At 34.6% G+C, this 24,315-nt stretch overlaps 1 protein-coding gene across 4 annotated transcripts in view; it reads left to right on the top strand.

The window, feature by feature from the left end:
• ACER3 (alkaline ceramidase 3) overlaps positions 1–24,315 on the top strand; it is a 180,857-nt gene that overhangs the window by 69,041 nt on the left and 87,501 nt on the right. For 2 of the 4 annotated variants that reach the window (XM_027083473.1, XM_027083474.1), the window contains exon 2: positions 2,681–2,688. In XM_027083473.1, coding sequence (XP_026939274.1) covers positions 2,681–2,688 — 8 coding nt within the window. Of the gene's footprint in view, positions 1–2,680; positions 2,792–24,315 lie in introns of all 4 variants that reach the window. The other 2 variants (XM_027083472.1, XM_027083476.1) reach the window with 1 other exon arrangement.

Consider the following 24,315-nt stretch of genomic DNA (forward strand, 5'->3'; position numbering starts at 1 on the left):
CTTTATTTCTTTCCTTCTGAATTTGGGCTTAGTTTGTTCTTTTTCTGGCTCTTTGAGGTATTATGTCAGGTTGTTTATTTGCGATCCTTTTTCTTAATATAGGCATTTATTACTATAAACTTTCCTCTTAGAACTACTTTAGCTGCATCCCATAAGTTTTGGTATGTTGTATTTCCATTTTCATTTGTTTCAAGATATTTTTTATTTACCTTTTGACTTCTTCTTTCCCGCATTTGTTGTTCAGGAGTGTGTTGTTTAACCTTGACATATTTGTGAATTTCTAGTTTTCCTCCTATTGTTGATTTTTAGTTTTATGCCATTGTAGTTGGAAAGATACTTCATATGATTTCAGTTTTCTTAAATTTTCTGACACTTGTTTTGTGACCTATTATATCATCTGTCCTGGAGAATGTTCTGTGTGTGCTTGAGGAAAATGTGTACTCTGCTGCCTCTTGGATGGAATGTTTTGTATATGTCTGTTAGATCCATTTGGTTTTAAGTGTAGTTGAAATCCAACTTTTCTGTGTTGATTTTCTGTCTGGATGATCTATCCATTGTTGAAAGTGGGGTATTGAATCCCCTACTATTGTTGTATTGTGGTCTGTTTCTTCCTTCAGATCTGTTGATATTTGCTTAATATATTTAGGTGCTCTGATTTGGGTGCATATATATTTACAACTGATATATCCTTTTGATGAATTAACCCTTTATTATTACATAATGATCTTCTTTGTCTTGTTACAGTTTTTGGCTTAAAGTCTATTTTGTCTGATATAACTATAGCTACCTTTGCTCTCTTTTGGTTTTTACTTCCATAGAATATCTTTTTTAATCCATTCACTTTGAGCCCGTGTATGTCTCTAAAGCTGAAGTAAATCTCTTGTAGCCAGCATGTAGTTGGGTCTTGTTTTTTTATCCTTCCAGTCACTGTATGCCTTTTAATTGGAGAATTTAACCCGTTTACATTTAGAGCAATTACTGATAGATAAGGACTTACTAGTTTCATTTTATTAATTGTTTTCTGGCTGTTTTGTAGTTCCTGTATTCCTCTCTTGCTGTTTTCCTTTGTGAACTGATGATTTTCTGTAGTGGTATACTTCAATTCCCTCCTTTTTGATTCCCTCCAGCAACAATCTTTTGTTGTGTCTAATGTAGGTTTTTGCTTTGTGATTACCATGAGGCTTACATAAAACAACTTATAGATATAACTTTTTTCCACACTGATAGCAACCTTGCATACTAAAACTCTACCCTTTTATTACACCCTTTTAGGATTTTGATATCACAATTTACCTGCTTTTTATTTTGTATTTATTAACAAATTATTGTAGCTGTAGTTATTTTTAATACTTTTGTCCTTACATCATTGTACTAGACTTAAGTGATTAATACACCATCATATTACAGTATTACAGTATTCTGAATTTGATTATGCTTAGCTTTACCAGTGTGTTATACATTTTCATATATTTTCATGTTACTAAGTAACATTCTTTCATTTCAGCTGGAAGATCTTAAATATAAGCACTTATAGCTGTAAATTTCCCACTCAGCACTGCTTTTACTACATCCCATTAATTTTGGTATGTTGTGTATTAATTTTAATTCATCTCTTAAGTATTTTCTAATTTGGTTGGTGATTTATTCTTTGATACATTGATTGTTTAATAATATTTTGTTTAATTTCCACAGGTTTGTGAATTTTCCAGTTTTCCTTCTGTTATTTATTTCTAACGTCATTCTTTTGTGGTTGGAGGAGATATTTTGTATGATAGTTTATATCTGCCTTTTTAAGGCTATTGAGACTTAATTTATGGCCTAACATATGCTGAATGTTCATGTGCACTTGAGAATAATGTATGTACTGTTGTTGTAGGGTAGAGTGCTTTGTATATGTCCATTAATTGATATTTGTCCTGATATCAGCTCCTATGTTGAAAATCACAAATTTGGAATTTTGAATGTTTTGTGCCACTATATTCCCAGAATAAGTGTATAAAATACTACCCAGAATCAATATACAAAATAGTTTAGCCATCTTTTTCCCCATTTTACTATTTATTTCTGCTATTACGGTTTCTATTGTTTCTTTGCTATTCATGTTTCAGCTTTGTTTATGTAAACAGAGGATCAAAAATCAGATCAAGATCCGTTGCCTTTTGTGTTTACTAGAAACAGAAACTAGGAACTAAAAACATTGCCACAAAAATTAAAGTTTAAGAAGAGATGAAAAATGCAAGCTTTGATTTGTTGTCATTCATTTCAAGAGACAAATTAACTCAGTTCTGTATTTTATCTTGTCATACTGTTATCCATGGACCACTCTTTCAGTAGCATTGGTGTAAGCTGCTTTTTCCAGCTCACTTTTTGCTTATCTTTGAGGTTCTTTCTGAGATACTTTTGCTCTTTACCTTGAGAATTTAGAAGTTCCTTTATTGGATGTTCTGGTTGAAAATTCTTAGTTTCATTTGTCTGAAGGTATCTGTATTTTACTTTGATTTTTGTAAGAAATTTTTGTTGAGTAGAGAACTATTTTCCTTTAGCACCTTGTAAATATCTTTTCATCATCTTTCTAAGAAGACACCTACTTAATTTTTGCTAAGGGCTAACTGTGTATATCTTTATTTAAAGTAATATTGATTAATCTCATTATCTTCTTGTGTTTTTTTTTTTTCTATAGGGAATACAGTGAGTAACCTGATTATGATTATACCTCCAATTTTTGGTGCAATTCAGAGTGTTAGAGGTGGACTGGAAAAGCGGTACATTGCTTCCTATTTAGCACTCACAGGTATGTATAACACTTCATCTAAAAAATCATGTGAAAAATATGATGTACCATATTCAGACAGACTGTTTTTCTCATTCTTTCCTAAAATTGTTTCTCAGTTTTGTGTTGTTTATTATACAACTTGAGCACATTCTGAAACTTCTGAATTAAAACTCCACAAATCTTGCCAATATTTGAACTGTATTTTGAATAAATTAAAAAAAAAACAAGATATTTCAAGCATCCAGAAAAGAACAGGGATAATATAACAAATATATCCATGTATCTCACCATCCTTCTTTGTCAGATCTTAACACTTTGCAATATTTGTCTCAGTTCTTACTTTTACTTTTTTAAAGAAATAAACTGCTATAGATAAAGTTGAAACTCCCTTTCTACTCCTGCTTGATTTTATTCCCATCTTCCTCCCAGCTCACCCTGCTAGAGTTAACCTCTATACTGAATTTGATTATCATTTTCTCATGTTTTTGTATTTATACTATATATGTATGTATCCTTAAAAATATGAAAAATATCATTCACATATTTTAAAACTTTGTGTAAAGGATATTCTACTATATCTGATCTTCTGCAACTTACTCCTTTTCCTCTACTTGTCTGTGAGACAGGGACTGCGTCTTAGTTATCTTTGTATCCCTATTGCCTGGCAAGTTAGTGGTCCTCAGTAAATGTTACATGGAGGGATGAGTGAACTTTACCAGAGCCTAAGATGGGAAAATCACTCTTTCATGTCCTTGCATTATCATCATAAAGACAAAAATAGCAAAGAAAGTAGATTCTAGTTTGCTTCTTTTATGTAACTTTCTAAATTAAACACAATTTCTTTTGTTTTAGTTCAAGGTAGATATTATTTACACATGGGCAGAAGGGACCTCTAATTACCACAAAACTGTAAGCTGTAGTATATCATATCAGATTTTATATAATTATATTAGTCATTGCATATGAGAGAGTTTAATTTCTGAATCTGTTTCTCATATGTGTGGTGTTGTGAGGAAGTTACTTCATTCATCTTCAAAAGGAATACTTGTCCACAAACTTAGCCCTTTGCTTTAATTCCTGGGATGTTTTAAGAATGTTTATAAAATACCAACAAATCACAATCAGTAATAACAATAAGAATAAAAAGATTTGAGGGACTTCCAAGTTGCCCTAGGACAATACTGACCTCCTGAGTTAGAATTTGTCCATTCGTCCTTCTAGAAAACCATACAGATTAAGAAGGAAAGTAAATAAAACCACACTTAGCTCACACTTTCAGCCTTACTAAGAGAAAAAGAATACCATGAACGTCAAATCATTTTTAAACAAGAAATAAACACCACATTCTAGCAGAACTGTCTTTAATATTTTAGACTTGGGGAGGTTTGAAAAACTATATGGAAAAGAGGAGGGAAGAGTTGAGGGCTTAATCTGACAAAACACCAATAGAAAGAGAAAGCTTCATGATAAATGCAAAATTTCTGAGAACGTTATGAGACCTGGTAAATCATAGTACTTGATAAAGTACACAGTACTTTAAAGTACATAGTAAAGGGCTTGAAAGTGTACAAGACCTAAAGTGGCAGTTTGGGAAAGGTATTACTTCTGGGAAAGAAATAACTAGAAAGAGGAAGATAGCCATTGGAAATGTGTAAGTGTAGGGAAAGAAGGAAGTTAGAGTGAGGAATTAAGATCCTACTGAAACAACACTACTATAAAATACATTAGACCCTTCTCCCTGCACCCCGCCCTGCCACCAAAACAAATAAATGTATATGAAAAAGGACACTAACCTTTACTATTCAGAAGGGGGCAGGCTTGAACTTGAAATCTTTTAAGCCACCCCAAACCTTTACTCTTTCCACAAAGTGGAACCCCCACAAAATCAGTCTACATCCATGCAAAGCTACTGTAATAAAAAAACAGAAAATGAGAATCAATACCTTTTGGCTCATGGATGTTCTTTCCCCACAACTAATTATAAAGCAGAAAGAAACTGCAGCACAGTACTCCTAACTGAATTAGCCTCAAACCAATAAATGAATAAAAATTTAAAAACTAATAACACCTATAAAAATTAATTAAAAAAATAAAAAGTAATAACAGAAATAGCTTCCTCACCCCCCAAAAGAAATCAAATTAGAATTGATTAAACTTAGGAAAGAAATTAAGCCTGAATTACAATGTGTTGAGTATTTAATAAGGGCTATTTAAGAAAGAGAAACAAGCAAGAGAATGAAAATGAGATAAAGAAATAAAAAGGGTCAGAGAGAAAGCGATTGAAATGGAAGACAAAGAAGATTCAATACAACTGTAATTGGAGTCCCTGAGGAAGGAAAATAAAACAATGAAACAGATCTTATATTTAAAATTGTAATTTTCAAATTAATTTGAAAGAAGACTTTTTGGAAATGGAAGAAGACCCATATCTAGATATTGAAAAGTCCATTTTTGTCTCATAAAACTGACTTGGAATGGTCAACTCTGAAAGAGATTAGTAAAATTACTGGATTTTAAAAGTGAAAAAAATCCTCACAGCTCCAGGGAAAAAGACCAGACTACTTATAAGGGCAAGAAAATTAGGCTGACACTAGACCTCATCAGCAACATAAAAAGAAAGGCATCAGTGGAACTGCATTTTTAGTGCAAACCAAAGATTTTATATTCCAACCAAATTGTTTTTCAGTTATCCAGGTTATAGAAAGATAGTGTTAAACATGCAAGTACTCATTGAAAACTGTACACATGACTCCTTCCTGATGAATCCATGAGTACTGCTCTCTCTCATTTAGTACCTGCTAGCCAAATGTGGTAATTTAAATTTAAATAAATGAAAATTAAAATGCAAATTTCAGTTCCTCTGTCACACTAGCCACGTTTCAAGTGCTCAGTACCCATATGTGGCTTATGGCTACTGTATTGTAGTAGTGCAGATATAGAACATTGCCTTCATCACAGAAAGTTCTACTGACTGCATCGTACTAGAGAATGATGTTCATCCAACTAAGAGAAGACTGGGCAAACTTGGTCAAAAGGTCTGATGATGAGCATTTAACACATTTAACTACAGATCTAAGACTAAAACAGATGTAATAAGGACTGAAGAATAGTATATTGATATTATATGGTCTGGTAAAGTAGAGAGCATGCAGTTTTTTAAATGGGAGAAGGAAAGGACAAAGTAGAATAAGTTCATTGACTATTGCCTGTGTAGTAAGTTGAGTATTGAAGAATATGATCTAAAAGTAACAAACTAGATAGTAAAAGGTTAAGGAAAAAACAGGGAGAATTCAGGGTTCTATAAAAGGCATAAGTACAAAAGTAACCCCTAGGCCAAAAAAGCCTCTTTTCTAAATACCAAAAGAATTAAGTACAAAAAAGACATTTCACTTAGAGAAATACATTAAATATAAAGTAATATATGTAACTATTTTAATAAAACAATATGACAGAGTTGAGATTAAACATCAGTCATATGAATCAAAATGAATCAGCTTAACTTAATATCAAAAGAAAAAGATTTTTGAATTTGATCAGCAATTAGGATTGAACTTTATGCTATATACAAAAGACACATCTAAAACTAAAGCAAAGTGATTCAGAAAAGTTAGAAACAAATAATAAGAAAGCAGGGGTAGTGATCCTGATATCATATAAAGTGGAATTCCCTTCAAAAAGCATTGTGTGACAAAGAAGGATGTTTTTAATGTTGAAGCCATGATTCAAAGTGAAAATACAAGTTTTTAATAACTCTGTGCCAAATAATACAACCACCACTATTATATGGCAGAAACTACAAGAGCTACAAAGAGAAATAGATAGAAACATACGAATAATAGAAGATTTTAATATGCCACACTCAGTACAGGACAGATGAAGTGAACAAAATATATCAGTAATATCTGGAAGACCTAAAGAGCATAACCAATAAAATAGATCTTATGGCTTTATGCTGAACTTTGCACCCTTATAATAGAGAATATACCTCCTTTTGAAGTACACATAGAACATTGATAAAAAACAAAACAGTAAGTTCTATTAAGTAGAAATATTAAAACAACATCCTCTGGTCACAGTGCATCCATGCTAGAAATTAACAACAAATTCAAACCATAAAAAAGCTCTTCCTCTTTGAAATTTTAAATCTTCTGTTAACTCTTGGTTGAAAGGGAAAATAGAAATGGAAATTACAGGAGTCCTAAAATACAGTTGTAACAAAAAGTCTGCATATCAAAATCTATGGGGATTTGTATAAAGCAGCCATCAGAGCATAATACATAGGCTTAAACAATTAAATAATAATAAAAGATAAAAACTAAAGGTAAAAATTAATTAAAATCCCAACTCAAAAGGCAAGAAAAAGACTGCAGAATAAACCAAATGAAAGTTTAAGGGAGGAAATTATAAAGATAAAAGCAGAAAGTAACAAGATAGAGAACAGAAAAACGTTCTAATTAATGAATCAAAATCTATTTTTTTTAAGAAAAAGTAGACAACTAGCTAACTTTAGAAAAAAGGAAGCAAACATAAACATTAAAATAAGAAATGACAAAGAGGAAATATCCACTGAATCAAAGGAAAGAAAAATTTTAAACCTCTATGTAAATAAATAAATTGGATAATTTCCTAGGAAAATACAATTTGTCAAAATTGACCCCAAAGATAGAAAGCTTTAAACAGACCAATTTCTGTATAGGAAATAGAGTAACTTATTAAGGAATTCCTCCACAAAAGTACTGGGTCCAGATAGTTTCACAGAGAGTTCCAATCAACCTTCAAAGACCTGATAGTCCCAATGCTACATAAATTTTTTCAAGCATAGATAATGAAAGAAAACTTCCAAATTCTTTTTATGAGGCAAACAACATTGTTATGTAAACCTAATAAAAATGCCATAAAAAAGAAAATTAAGGACTAATATTGTGAATGAATATCAGTGCAGATATACTAAGTAAATTATTAGCAAACAAAAAGGAATGATACTTTTTGTAAGTACTACTGATACATGTAACAACACGGATGAACCCTAAAAACATTATGCCAGGTGAAAGGAACCAAAAGACTCAAAGGACCACAGATTATATGACCCTATTCATATGAAATTTCTAGAAAAGGCAAAATTATAGAGATAAAAACAAATCATTAGTTACTTGGGGTTTAGAGTGGATGTTGACTGCTAATAGGCATAAGGGAACCTTGGTGGGTGATGGAATTATCACAGAACTGGATTGTGATGATGGTAGCACAACTCTTTAAATTTACTAAAACTCCTAAAACTGTACACTTACAATGAGTGAATTTAATGGTATATCTCAGTACTTGTTTAAAAAATAAAAACCAGGAAATGGAGGAATGTGCACACTATGTGAAAGAAGGGGGGATAGTTAGTCCTTACATCTCAGAGGTGGTGTTGAAGGAAGAAAGAAAACAGTAGAGCAGGAAAAAAAAAATATGTATATATATATATATATATACATATATATATATATATGTGTGTGTGTGTGTGTGTGTCAGTGCTAGCATGTATAGGTGCTATAACTCTTCCCTAGTAGAATACAACTACTTTCCTTGTCAGGTAGAATCCAGGCAGCCACTCCTGATTGTTCAAGATAGATGAATCCTATTTGTCACTCTGAGGATTTTCTGTTCTCTCTTAACAAGGATCTGGGTCTTATTAAGAGATTTCCTTTGCATGTTAAAGACCTAAAGTTATTTTTTGATCTTTATACAGATAACGATGATTTGAGAAACTATTCCACATACAGTAATCTGCCCTCTTCTAATATTCTTGTGAATATATGGAGGAACATATTTTCTAAATTATTTTTTCCTGTAACCTTCTTCCAACTGAAGAAAGTTGGGGGGTATTTTTTAGACAGGTCTCTTTGTATCAGTATCTCTTCATGGAAAGTCATCCTTATAAAGTTCATTCTCTGAAGTTCAGAGAAAGCCCTTGAGCTCAATTTCTTTCTTTTAATGTTTTCCAGTTACATCACTAATATACATTAACAAGTCCTTATCCAAATCCTTGGGACCAGAAGTATTTCTGAACTCAGATTGTTTTTGAATTCTAGAAAGTTAATAGACTGTGTTGCTATAGTATACCAAGCCCACCAAAACCTGGGACAGCACCCTGTAGGTGAACATATCCATATTGCTGCTTAACGTGTGAATATTCACAGTAACTAGGCTAAATAATCACTATAAATAGCCTCATGTCCAGTTAGGTCGGGTTTTGCTATCAAATGAATTTGCACCAAACTTAAAGGACAAAACATCTTTTGGTTTTAAAAGATTTTGGGGGAATTGTATTATTAAACAAGGTATGTAAATTTATCTCTCTGTTTTCTTCTTTTAAAAAGTAGTAAACAGTAAACAGAATCTAGTTTAACATTAGGGAAATAAAACAGTTTGTGCCCAGAATGGAAGACAATTCAAATTTAGGAGATCCATTCATGCAATTTACTATATTAATTAATTTAAGAAGAAAAACCACATGATTATCTCCATAGATGCTGTGAAAGCCTTTGTCAAAATTCAGCAACCATTTCTGATTTAAAAAGAAAAACTCAAGAAAACAGAAATTCACAAATCCTGTCTTAACGTGCTAATATACACACATCAGTCCTAAAGCTAGCATTTTACTCAGTGTGGAAGCCCTAGAAGCATTCCTATGAAGGTCAAAAGAAGGCAAGTGTGTCTGTCTCCACTGCTATTTAACAAAGTACTGGAGGTATTAATCAACGCATTTATACCAGAGAAAATGATTAAGGACTGGAAAAGAAGGAAAACTATCTCTCTTTACAGCTGTCATGGTATTCCTGAAAACTCTAGCCTAGAAAATCAGTTATCAAGCAAACAATTATTATTCACACAATAAAACTATTCAGTTCGGTATTAGGTTTAAAATGATCACAAAAAGCAATAGCCTTCATATATACAAACAATATCCCATTAGAGAAGAAAATCCCGTTTACAATAACATCCAAAAGGATAAATATCAAAAGATAAGTTTAACAAGATATGTGTAAAACCTATATTAAGAAAACTTAAAACACTTCTGAAAGACATGAAAGTAAACCTGAACAAATGAAAAGTTGTTCTTGAATAACTTAAGAAAACTGAAAGATGTCAGTTATATCTAATAAATAATGCTAATAAAAATACGAATAAGTAGGGGGCTTCCCTGGTGGTACAGTGGTTATGTCAGCCTGCCAATGCAGGGGACATGGGTTCGAGCCCTGGTCCAGGAAGATCCCACATGCTGCGGAGCAGCTAAGCCTATGTGCCACGACTACTGAGCCTGCACTCTAGAGCCCGCAAGCCACAACTACTGAGGCCCGCAAGCCTAGAGACCACGCTCCGCAATAAGAGAAGCCACTGCAATGAGAAGCCCGCACACCACAATGAAGACCCAATGCAGCCAAAAATAAATAATTTTAAAAATCCAATAAGTATTTTTTTAATTAAACAAGTTGATACTAAAGTTCATATTAAAATATAAACATGCAAAGATATCTAGGCAGTCTTTAAAAAAGAAGAGCTAGAAGGATGTACTAATCCTCCTATATATTAAAACATACTGCAAAACCTGCCTCAGTAAAATAGTAGAGTACAGATATTTTGATAGATAATACAGTGGAATTTAAAAGAAAAAGTATAAATAGACCCAAATCCATATTAGAGTTTAGTGTATGGTGAAGATGGCATCTCTGAGCATTGGGGCAAAGATGAATATTTTAATAAATGATATTTGGAAACATAAAATAGATGTATACCTTACATTATACATGTGAATATGTTCTAAATTGATTAGAGACCTAAATGTAAAAACTGAAATCTTGTGGGACTTCTCTAATGGCGTAGTGGTTAAGAATCGCCTGCCAATGCAGGGGATACGGGTTGGAGCACTAGTCTGGGAAGATCCCACATGCCGCGGAGCAACTAATCCTGTGTGCCACAACTACTGAGTCCGCATGCCACAACTACTGAAGCCTACGCACCTAGAACCTGTGCTCTGCAACAAAAGAAGCCACCTCAATGAGAAGCCCGCTCACCGCAATGAAGAGTAGCCCCCACTCGCCGCAACTAGAGAAAGACAGCATGCAGCAACGAAGACCCAACGCAGCCAAAAATAGATTTAAAATCTTGCAAGTACTAGAAGAAAACATGTGAATTATTCTATATTTAGTGTGTGGGAAAGTATTTATAACTATAATTCAAAATCCAGATGTAACGTTGGCTAATTAAATAAAACCTTTGGCATGGCAAAACATACCATATGCAAAGTCCAAAGCAGAAGACCAAATTGTGAAAATATTTGTGACATACACTAAGGACAGAGGTTTAATATCCCTGATACAAAAATGACTTTTAAATATTGAGGATAAAAAGGACCAAACATCCAATAGAAATAAAGACAGAACATTCTCCAAAAAAGATACTACAGAATAGCCAGCATACATAAGAAAAGATATCCAGCTACACTGTTACATTATTTTTCTTTTATCAGATTGACAAAAAGTGAAACACTTGACAACACACTCTTGGCAAGGCTGTGGGAGAAATAGGTACTCTTCACACATTGCTGGTGAGAATGCAAAATTTTTGTAGGTGAATTTGTCAACATCTAACAAAACTGTATATGCATTTACCCTTTGACTCAGCAACCGCATTTAAAAAAATTTTCTGTGAAGATACATCTCCTGTAATTCAAAATTAAATGTGCGCAAGATTGTTTATCACAGAATTATTTTTAATTACAAAATAATGTAAACAACCTAAAAGCCCATATGTTGGAAATTGGTTGAATAAACTGGTGAATCTACACAGTGAGTATTATGAAGATACAGAAAGGGTGAGGAACGTCTCTGAACTGATATGGAGTGATTTCCAGGATTTATTGTTAAGTAAAAGATGCAGCATGTAAAAGTACACGTGCGCGCGCGCGCACACACACACACACACGGTATATAATTTTTTTTCTTGGAGAAAGGGGAAATAAAATATACATACATCTGCTTAGTTTTTCAAAAAGAGACATAGAAAGCATGAACCAGAAAAATAATGGAATTAGTTTCTACAGGGGGTGGGTGGAAAGGCTAGAGGAGGGAGTGACACTTCTCTGAGTAAACCCTTTTGTATTTTTATTTTTGCAACCTTGTTATGATTTCACATATTCAAAGAACATAATTAGATCAACCAGAACGGGAGTTGGGGAAATGAGGAAGAGAGACCCTAAAATTGAATACAAAGAAAAACGAATTGCAAAAGACACATCGGATAAAGGACTGTTAATCCAAAATACACACAGAAATTTTTGGACATAAAATATAAATTTAAACTCAATAATAAGGAAACAAACAACCTGATTGAAAAAATGGACCAAAGACCTTAACAGACACCTCATCAAAGAAGATACACAGATGGCAAATAATACGAAAAGTTGTTCCACATCATATGTCATCAGGGAAATGCAAATTAATACCACAATAAGATCCTACTGTACATCTATTAGAATGGCCAAAATTCAGAACACTGACAACACCAAATGCTGGCCAGGATGTGGAGCAACAGGAAGTCTTACTCATTGCTGGTGGGAATGTAAAATGGTACAGCCACTGTGGAAGACAGTTCGGCAGTTTCTTACAAAACTAAATGTGTTCTCACCACACTATCCAGCAATCACTCTCCTTGGTGTTCACCCGAAGGAGTTGAAAACTTATGTCTACACAAAAGCAGCTTTATTCGTAAAGCCCAAACTTGGAAGCAACCAAGATGTCCTTCAGTAGGTGGATGGATTAGGAAACTGTGGTACCTCTAGACAATGGAATATTATTCAGTGCCAAAAAGAAGTATGTTATCAAACTGTAAAGACAGGGAGGAACCTTAAATGCATATTACTAAGTGAGAGAAACCAGTCTGAAAAGGCTACATACTGTATGATCCCAACTATATGACATTCTGAAAAAGACAGAACTGTGGAGACAGTTAAAAGATCAGTGGTTGCTAGGTGTTGGGGGGAGAGAGATTATAGGCAGAGGACAGAAGATTTTTAGGATCATGAAACTATTGTGTATGATACTATAATGGTGGATATATTTTCCAAACCCATAGAATATACAAAACAAAGAGTGAACTGTAATGTAAACTATGGATTTGGGGTGCTAATAATGTGTCAGTGTAGAGACATCTGTGGTAACAAATGTATCACTCTGGGGGAGTGGCGTTGATAATGGGGGAAGCCAGAGGGTTGGGGGTGTGAGGAGGACAGGCATTATATGGGAAATATATGTACCATCTGCCTAATTTTGCTGTGAACCTAAACTATTCTAAAAAAAAAGTCTTAATTTTTTAAATGTATTGTACTCTTTATCAAACAGAGAACATAACCACATAAGAGGAAATTATTAATCTAGTTAACTTTGAAATGGTTTTCTCATATACCCAATTTGAAAACAGAAAGAGAATTCAGTGAGATATTGAACCTTACTTTACTAACTTTATTTACTGTGTATTTATTTATTTACTTTTTATTGTCAGTAACGGTATGAATATAGCAATTCTGAAGTTATCTTTGCATTTTAGGATTAAGCAAATGAGGAAATATATTGATATTGTTGGGGGCTAGGGTTCTCATGTAGAAGAAGGAGATACAAATTTGGATGGAGGAAGGCAAGGAAGAACCCTGAAAGAACATTGAAATCTGAGGTATCAGCATGATTAAAAATAAAAAAAGATTTCACATGTTCTATCCTCTGAAAGGGTCTGGAAGCAATGAATCTTAAGTAGCAATGAACATACCTAGTGCCCACACCTTGGTTTCTGAAAATCTTCCTCACTAAAAGGAACTAAGGCTTCTTGGAGGAATGCCTCATTTCTGGGATAGGGCAGGGAAAGCGCGAGATGAGTCTGGAACATCTTATCACTCCAGAAAGTAAGAAAGGGCTGAAAAAATGAGGGAATAATGTCAAAATGACACAGAAGACAGTTTGGCCAAACTGAAAATTTGAGCTTCCAAATGGAAAATGACTGTAATGGGTTATGTAACACATGGTATAAGAAAAGAATGCACAAGCTCATACTGATACTAACAAACAAATGGTGTGAGAAGTAGAAAGCTTTTTTTTTTAAAGAGTAGAATTGCCAACTAATAAATGTAAACAGAATGATAGGGTTTTTTAAAATCATCATTTTGCAACCATCATCGTAATAATTGATTCAGGAGTCATCAGTGAATGCTAAAAATATTGGGTGAAAGTGTTTGGGAACATGATGATTACACAGCCTGAAAGTATCTCCTGATGAATTACTTGCTCATTAGTTACAGATGGAAAAATGGTAACAGCACAGAAATCTGGCAGATACCACCTTATTCAAGTAATCAATCCTAACATCATTAATAACAGTATAAACTAACAACTGATTCTTCCTGGTGTGATGCACTGAAAAGGAAACAACATCATTTATACAATATTATTCCCAGAAGTGCATAACCTGAACCAAATGATGAGAAAACAATCAGAAAAACCCAGTTTGTGAGGGTTATTTTATAAAACAACCAACCTGGTTTTTTTTGTTTTGTTTTTTTTAATAAATGTTAAAGTCATGAAAACAAAGGAAGGCTGAGGAACTGTTTCAGATTAAAAGAGACGGACAACTACATGCAATATCTTCATTGGATCCTGAATTGGGGCACAAGGAGAAGGTCTAAAAGGCAATATGGGGCAAATCAGCAAAGGTTGAATAAGAATGGTTTTTAAGTCTGTCCCTTCTACAAGACTAAGCTTTGCTTCCTGAAAGCAGCTGAGTTCTTACTCTTCTGGATTTCTGGCATTCAGCAATACCTGGTGCAAACCAAATGCATGAGGCTGTTTGATGGATGAATGGATACTTTATTTTAAACAACAGGCATTTTTGCTAGGACTTCTTTTTCGTGTACTTGTTTGAATTTTTCACTGAGATAAGTCTCCCCACCAAAAAAAAAATTTGTATGTGTGTGTGTGTATGAGAGAGATTCACACATGCACACACACACACAGGGAACAAACTTTATCTGGAAACAGATTCGATGAACAAATCAAGGACATTTCCTGAACACCATATAAGATTTTTCAGTATCTTAATTTTATGACCAAAAATTTATAATAACTACTTAGTTGATATGAACTTTTTGGAGTTGAGGGAGATTTTGCAGAAGGAATTGGAAATTTTGGCATTGTGTAGAAGTATATTAGGAACAGATTGTTAGTAATTTATGAGAGTTGTGTTCTGGCTTAGAGCCTAGATTTACTAAGCATTTAGTCATTTTTTAATTCATTCAACAAATTTTTACTGAGAATCAGTTATGTGCTAGGTCTAGCTCTCAGACCATTGTTCGTTGGAGCTTAGAGTTTAGCAGGGGAAACAGAGATTAATCAAATAATTTTATAATTAAGTATGCACTAACAGTGTGGTAAGTGTTATAAAGAAAAGGTACCAAGTACAGTGAGGAAGAATTAGGGAAGTTAAGGGTTACAGACATTACTTTTAAAATATTTTTTCCCATCCCATGTCCTTGAGCAATTGCCAGTTCTTCCAATAAGCCTGATTTCAGTTTAGTCCACCTGCCCAGTTATAGCTGCTTTGGAACCACCCAGTCCCTTTGTCTAATATTTTTCTCTTCCTCTTTGTTTATTTTTATCCCAAATATGCACATTTTATGAAAGGAAGAGATGCTCATAACATCAATAGAAGAATCAAAAATGTCTTCTCTGATTATTTTTCTAATAGGTCTCTTAGTAAAACTTGCTATTAAAAGGTGGGGGGAGCTTCCCTGGTGGTCCAGTGAGTAAGACTCCATGCTCCCAATGCAGGGGGCCAAGGTTCGATCCCTGGTCGGGGAACTAGATCCCGCACGCACGCCATGACTGAGGGTTCGCATGCCCAACTAAGAGTCCGCACGCTGCAACTAAGAGGTCCGCATGCTGCAACTAAGAAGTCTGCATGCCACAATTAAAGATTCTGCATGCTGCAATGAAGATCCCATATGCCACTACTAAGACCTGGGGCAGCCAAAATAAAAAAAAAGGAGGGGGGGATTAAGAACCTAATACTTGTTTTAAGTAAACATTTTTAAAATCAGCAAAATTATTTCTGCTTAAATATAGAGAAGGACGATAAAGAATTCAAATGAATTTATTACTCCTTGTTCCATAATAAAACTAGGAGAATAAATTGAAAAGTAAAGACAAGTTATTTGACGCTAAATTCCGCCTGCCTAGTTGCTATTAGTATTTGACGTTAGGACTCTTAACATTTTCCAAGCTTCATGTGGTATTGGCTTAGTCATTACTTTTTATGAGGTCATAAAATTTGCTGCTAATGTTGGTGGAGTTTAGAGAGATAATAGTAATTGTCATTCATAGGGCATTTATTATATACCAGGCTCTGTGGGAAGTACATTAAATTATATTATTATGTCATTTAAAATTCTCTACAATCTATGAGGATCCCTTCAACTTCATTTTATAAAGGTAATATTTGAGAAGAGCAGTAACTTGACCAAGATCACACAATGAGTAAATGGTAGAGCCATACCTTGAACCCAAATATATATGCTTTTAATCATTATGCCATAAGACAGTTACTTACAACTGTGCATTGTCTAAAATAGAACAAACCAAAAGAAGCCCTTCCATGAGATTTGTTTTTCATGAAATTTAATTTTTCTCTTTACTCCCAAAGTCACAAATTGTTGTTTATCTTACTCCTTTAAAATAAGAATAGGTTCGCTTTCCTTTACAAATAATTTTGAGTACATACTATGTGCCAGCATAAAAAGACAAAGTCTGTCCCGAGAGCTTATACTACACTGAGGAGAGATGAATTGCATATAAACAACAAAATCTATTTGTAGTTGTACAAATGTATTTGTTATGCAGTTATCTAAATGAGTAGGTAATTGGCAACAAGAAAAAATGAGTGGTAAAATAGTCAAAACATTAATAAAGTAGAGCAGAAAAAATCTGTTGAAGATAGACTTCAGCGCTGAAATAGAAATATCACAAAGTCATTTCCCCATGGAAAGGACCACTGGAAATTCTTTGCATGGAGTAGCCTTAAATTTAGTGTGATCATACTTACAGTAGTCACTGCCATACTGAATCAAAGACATCTGAAGTGATCTTAAGAATATTATACCATTTGTCAAGGGGAAGGTGAGTGGACTGCGTACTAGACTAATAATCTTTTAGATTATAGCAATTACACTCAGCAGTGAAACAGGATAAAATCAATATGCTGTGGAAAGGAACTTCAGAAATCATTTCATAACTTGTTTACTAACTTATTTATTCCCCTTTATTTAGTCCCAGTTTTCCAGACATTGCCAGAAACATCAATGGTCTTTTTTTCTAGTTAGTGGAAAAAGTAATATAGTAACATGAAGACAAATTTGGAAGACAATGCGAAATACCCATAATCCCATCACCCAACAGAAATAGTATTTTCTTTTATTAATAGTTCCTGATCTTTGTGCATATGCATCTGTGGTTTTATATGGTTTTATTTGTGGTTTTACTACACTTTGAATAAACATGCCCAACCTAGAAGCCAAAACCCAGGGATAGGTTCAGCCAGAGAAGCAGGAACCAGTCAGTTAAGTAGCCTGTGTAGTCAGTGAACAGGAAGTGAGGAAGTGAAATGGCCAGGAAAATAGCCTGGTAGAAAGTAAAAGTAGAAAGGTAGAAAGCCAGGTAGAAAATAGCCTAAGCCAGGAAGCATGAGCTGTAACAGCTCTTCGTCTGCTTCCTGTGGCCTCAGTTGTGGTTTATGTTTCAGCGTTTTAGGCTGGAGCCAGAATAAGACAATAATTGAATGCAGTTATTTTCTAAGAAAATAAGTATAAAATATCATAATGTCATCTCATTTCTCTTATTATTATGTCTGTTATTATTATTGCTCTAGCTCCATTCTCTTTAACATACCTTAGGCAGTCCAAACATTCCCCTCACTTGGCTATAGATATTCTTAAACAGAATTATTTTGGTTCTCCCTTCAATTACTATATTCTGTCTCATCCATTCCTATCGTTGTTATTTTGTGTTCTTACTTTTCCGTCTACCTGTGGAACATTTGCTTGTTACTAACTTAACCTGCCTGAAGGCTTGGATAGAGTTGTTTCAGAACCAGTATGAAAAGTACTAAAGCAAATCACTTAAGGTGGGAATATTTTGACAGGCAAAGTATATTTGGAGCATTGCATGTGAATGTTCCCCCCTCCAAATTCTTTCTTTTTTTAAATTGAGGTGTATTCCGTAAACAGTAAAATGTACAAATCTTAAGGATACATACAGCTCAATGAGATTTTGCCTGTGTAATCACCACCCAGATCAAGATACAGAAATTTTCAGTCATCCCAGAAAGTTCCCTGGTGCCCCTTCTCAGTCAACATATCCCCAAAATGATAACTGATATTCTGACTTCCATGCCGATATATTAATTTGCATGTTCTTGAACTTTATATAGATGGAACCATATAGTATGTACTCTGGCATCTGGCTTCGTTCATTCGATGTAATGTTTTTGACATTCATCTATGTTGTTTCTATCAGTAGTTCATTCTTTTTTATTGATATATAATATTCCATTGTGTGAATATAATTCATTTGCCCATTTTTCTGTTAATGGGCATTTGGGTTTTCAGTTGAGACTTTTATGAATAAAGATTCCGTGGATATTCTTGTATATGTCTTTTGATGGACAGTTGTGCTCATTTCTTTAGGGCTGTATGTCTAGAAGTAGAATTGCTGGATCATAGGGTAGTCTGTGTTTAAATTTATTAGAAACTGCCAAACAATTTTCTAAAATGTTTGGACCATTTACACTCCCACCAGTAATATCTGAGAGTTCCAGTTATTCCACATTGTCATCTATACTTGTCTATCTTTTTTTTTCAATCTTTTTTTTTTTAAATGTATTTATTTATTTGGCTGCATTGGGTCTTCGTTGCTGCACGCAGGCTTTTTCTAGCTGCAGCAAGCAGGGGCTAATCTTCGTTGTGGTGCACAGGCCTCTCATTGCGGTAGGTTCTCGCTGCATAGCACTGGTTCTAGGCACGTGGGCTTCAGTAGTTGTGGCACGCAGGCTCAGTAGTTGTGGCTCGCAGGCTCAGTAGTTGTGGCACACAGGCTTAGTTGCTCCGCAGCGTGTGGGATCTTCCCAGACTGGGGCTCAAACCCATGTCCCCTGCATCGGCAGGCAGATTCTTAACCACTGCGCCACCAGGGAAATCCTATACTTGTCTATCATTTTAATTTTAGTCATTCTGGGTTGCTATGTGGTGATGTCTCACTGAGGTTTAAATTTGTATTTCCCAATGAATAATGATGCTGAGCACTTGTTATTGACACTTTGGGTATCATCTTTTGTGATGTGCCTCTACAAATCATCTGCCCTTTTAAAAATTGGGCTGTCTTTTTCTATCTGATTTTTGTATCACATTTTCTATATGTGAGCCTTTTGTTAGATATTATATGTATTGTGAATATTTCCTCCTAGTCTGTAGCTTGAGTTTTTACTTTACTTCAGAATCTTCAGATGAGCCAAAGTTCTTAGGCAGGAGTTTTAAGAGGCACTTCAGGTACCAGTTTATTAACTAATAAACTAGCCATCTGTTAGTAATTGTATTGGGTTTCTACTGCTACTGTAACAAAGTACCAAAAAAGGATAAGTTTATTATCTTGCAGTTCTTTAAATTAGAATTCTGATACAAGTCTCATTAGTCCAGGTGTTGGTAAGTCTGTGTTCCTTTCTGGAGGCTCTAGGGGGAGAGTCAATTTCCATGTCCTCTCCAGTTTATGTGGCTGCCCACATAATTCCATTTTTTTCCTTCTTGACTTGGACCATTTTCCTCTGTCTTCAAACCTAGCAGTTTTACATCTCTCTAACCATTCTTCCATAGTGACATCTTCCAAAGGTTCCTGCTTTTGAGGGCTCAGATGATTAAATTGAGCACATTGTAATAATCCAAGATAATCTCCCCATCTCAAGGCCTTTAATTTAATCAAGTTTGCAGAGTCATTTTTGCCATTTTAGGTAACATATTCACAGCTTCTGGAGATAGGACATAGACATCTTTGGGAGCCATTATTCTGTGTACCACACTAGTGTAGTTAGTATGATAGCCCAAGAGTTGCTAAAGTAATGTGGTAGCTCATCTACTACTAATGTTGCAGCATCCATATTGGGTGTGGGGAGAAAGTAATCCAAAATACATTGATAAGGCTAAGTAGGATCTTCCGGCACGTGTGTGTGTGTGTGTGTGTGTGTGTGTGTGTGTGTGTGTGTATGTGTGTTAGTATAATAAGATTATATACTAGACAAGTGGTAGACTAGAAAAGGGAGTGAGTGATCACTTACCTTTAGGGTAGGTGGGGAGCAATTAGAAAAGTTCTTTTTCAAAACCCTAAATTGGCTTCTTATCATCTTAGGGATAAAGTCCAAACTTCTTAGGACAGCTCTCCAAAGCTCACACTTTTAATTACTACATTCTATGACCTCTCTAATATGAGAGTGCATTTTGTTTCTAATGTGAATACTAGCTTCTGCTGGAAAGAACAGTCATGCATTCCTATAATTGTAGCTGGCATTGTTTTGACACCACCAATAATACTAAAATGAATTCTGAGTTCATAGGTTTTAAAATAATCACACATTACACTATTAATGCCTTTGATACTTTGGGGTAATATGCCCTTCTCCTTTTTCATTTATTCTAGGTCCCTTCTTGTGCATCATGGTAAATCTTGGTATAATTTAAAAGGAACTCATAGTATTTCTTGGGCCTTTAAATTTGTGTTGTGGCTACTTCCAAAACCTAGTGATTCCATTCTCTATGTACATGAATTTTTTTTCATAGACTGGAAAATAAAATTTGTTGATACCTGTTGTATGCCAGGTGCATGCTAGATAATCCTCACAGCAGCCTTTCATGATAAACATTGTTATTTTTATTTTACAACTGAGGCAGCTGAGTCTCAAAGAGATTTAAGCAACTTGCCAAAGTTGATAAGTAATAAGTAACAGATTTGGGATGCTAGTTTAGGTCTGATTCCAAAGCCCTTGTACACTCTTTCCCCAGTGTGGTCAGTCAAATGGATCAAAATAAATGTGTATCCGAACACATCTGTATTCTGTTGTAACCTTGAAAAAGTTTGGTAGCATGCCAATACCAGGCTCTTCTCAGTCTCCTGCCTACAAATCATGCCAGTCTTCTCACTGGATGCAAGTGTTCATGGTCTAAGCCAAGCTCCTTTACTTCTTTGAATGCACTACCTTGCCTCTATGTTAGATGATCCTTCTACGTAGGATGATCTCATTTAAAAAAATTCTTTTCACCTGGTTAACTCAGTTTATTTTTATGTCCTAGCTTATGTGTTACTTCCCCTGATAGCCCTCTTCTGACTCCCTAGACAAGGTAGTAACCGCTTTGCAAGGTAGTAACCCCTTTGCATAGCTTTGAAATGGCCCCTCTCATATTTTTAGTGGCTTGCTAAAAGTTCTTAAGACAGGAAACATATCTCTCTTGTTCACTCCTTTATCCTAGTGGAAATGCTTGGAACTTTGTTAAGAGCCCAGTAAATATCTGTTGAAGAGGGAATGAGGTTGTGGAGCAACAGGAACTCTCATTCATTGCTGGTGGGAATGAAGAATGGCACAGCCACTTTGAAAGATCAGTGTTTACTAGGGGTTAGGGGAGAGGGAGAGTTGAAATGACAGGGCACATAGGATTTTCAGGGCAATGAAACTATTCTGTATGATATTATAATGGTGGATACATGTCATTATAAATTTCTCTATACTCAAGAGTGAACTGTAATATGAAATATGGACTTTGAGTCATAATGATGTATCAATATGGGTTCATCAATTGTAATAAGAAATGTACCACTGTGGTGGGGCATGTTGATACTGGGGGAGACTATGTGTGTGTGTGGGAGTGGAGGTTATATGGAAAATCTTTGTACCTTCTGCTCAATTTTGCCATGAATCTAAAACTGCTCTAAAACATAAAATCCATTAAACACACACACACACACACAGTGAGACAAATCTGAAATGTGGAACATTTAATAAGAAAAAAAGAAGGGAATGGGGTAATCACTAGGGCAATGCCAATCAAAACCACAATACCACTTCAATCCATTAGGATGGTAATCAGAAAGACAACCAACAACTAGTATAGGGAGGATGTGGAGAAATTCATATATTGCTAATGGGAGTATAAAATAGTGCAGCCACTTTGAAAAACACTTACACGGTTCTTCAGAATGCTAAACATAGAGTTTCCATATGACCCAGAAATTCCATCCTCAGTATATACCCAAGAGAAATGAAAACATACTTCTGCACAAAAACTTATACATGAATTCTCACAGCAGCATTATTAATAATAGCCAAAATGTAGAAAAAGCCTAAATGTCTCTTAGTTAGCTCAGACTGCCATAACAAAATACCATAGACTTGAACAATAGACTTTATTTCTCACAGTTCTGGAAGTCCAAGATTAAGGTGCTGACTAATTCCGTTCCTGGTGAGAGCCCTCTTCTTGGCTTGCAGAGGGCCACCTTCTCCCTGTGCCCTCATGTGGCCTATCCTTATTTCATGTAGGTGGGGAGAGAGAGTGAAATTCTGTCTCTTCTTCATATAAGGACCCTAATCCCATTATGGGGGCCCTACTCTCTTGACCTCATCTAAACCTGTTTATTTCTCAAAGGCACCATGCCCAACTACTGTCACATTGGGGGTCAGGGCTTCAACATGTGAATTTGGAGGGAACACAAAGGTGCAGTCCTTAGCAATGTCCATCAACTGGTGAATAGATAAATAAAATGTAGCATGTTCATACAATGACATGTTATTCATCCATAAAAGGAAGGTATTATTGATACATGCTGTAATATGAATGAACCTTGAAAATATGCTAAATGAAAGAAACCAGACAGAAAAGACTTCATATTGTATGATTCCACTTATATGAAAAGTCCAGAACAGACAAATCTTTAGGGACAGAAGATAGATTAATGGTTGTCTAGGGCTGAGGAGGGAGGAGGTTTGAAGAGAAATAGGGGTGACTGCTAATAGGCCTGGGGTTTGTCTTTGGGGTCATGAAAATGTTCTAATAATGATAACGGTTGCACAACTCTGTGAAAATATTAAAAACAATTGAATTGTGTACTTTAACTCTGCAGTTTGTGAATTACATCAGTAAAGCTAATAAATTTTAGCAAAAATTGGTAGTTTTCTTTAAAGTGGCAAAATATAAAATAGTGCATGGAGAAAGGTGATGTTCTTCTATTACATTTCTTTGCATTCTAAATGGAGTGTTGAAAGGAAATAAACTGTAGAGATTTTTTAAAAATCAGACTTTTAATGCGATATAATAAACAGTAACAAGAGGACATTTGGAAAGGTTTGGATAAAAACAGTTGTTGAGTGAGACATGATTTAGTGGCCAGTCTACCTTTCAGGATGAATAGTCATCCACCTCATTTTAATTTTTTTACTTTATAGTATATTATGTGACTTTAAATAACTCACAGGGTTTGTTTTTTTTCCCTCCTTCCATTAATTTATTCTACTTTGCACCTTCTAATTTCTCCTTTGGAAAAAAGACAGCAACCATCTACTTCCTCATTTCTTTAGTAAGATGAGTGCAATAACTCTTGACTTCTCTCATCTCATTTTGAGCAGTAAATAATGTGATAATGTCTATAATGATTTTTTTTAAAAAGCAAGAGTAACAAAGGGTTTGAAATTTTTCTCAAGTGGCTTCATACAAATGATTTGGTAACATCCACATTTACCATGTTTGTTGGGCTGACTCTTACATCCTTGAGGCTAACTCCTCTGACGTCATTTTTGCTTTCTCTGACTTCTTTCATAAGTCCCCTCTTCTGTGCTCCTATAGTACTCTATACATATCTTTTTTTTTATCATATCTCCACATACTGGCATCTTCTATTTATCTGCCTGTCTCCTCCATTAGCTTATAAACTTCATTAAGGCCAATGACTGGATCTTATCTTTGTACCTCAGCATCTGTAGTTGAATTTGGCAAATAGGAGGCATTCAGTAAAGGCTTGTTGAACTAAACTTAATCATAGTAGAAACTGTGTTATCAGATGTGATAGGGAGTGATATTTAGTCCGTTAACTTTTAAAGAGTCAAAGCTATAATTATATTGAAAAAAATGTATACCCACCTTCAAGTTTTATTTTAATTAACAAACAGTTGTATAATCTTTGACAATGATTCAATGTAGGGCGTGGCCTTTGAATATGGGACCCTAATTATAGTTCTACTTAGTCTTTCTTGCATTGAAAAACAAACAAAATATTTTAAACCCTAAAATGAAAACAGTTTGTTTAAAATGGAGGCACTTGGAAAGAACTTTGAGACATGAATACAGAATCTTTAGATATTTACTGTTTTTCCCGATCTATAATAGATATCTTATCCACAGCTAATTCAACAGCAATTTTTATTAGCAACTCAATTCT

The sequence above is a fragment of the Aethalodelphis obliquidens genome, unplaced genomic scaffold, assembly GCF_003676395.1.
Source record: "Aethalodelphis obliquidens isolate GAN/ISIS:26980383/991018 unplaced genomic scaffold, ASM367639v1 scaffold50, whole genome shotgun sequence".
Classification (NCBI taxonomy): Eukaryota; Metazoa; Chordata; class Mammalia; order Artiodactyla; family Delphinidae; genus Aethalodelphis; species Aethalodelphis obliquidens.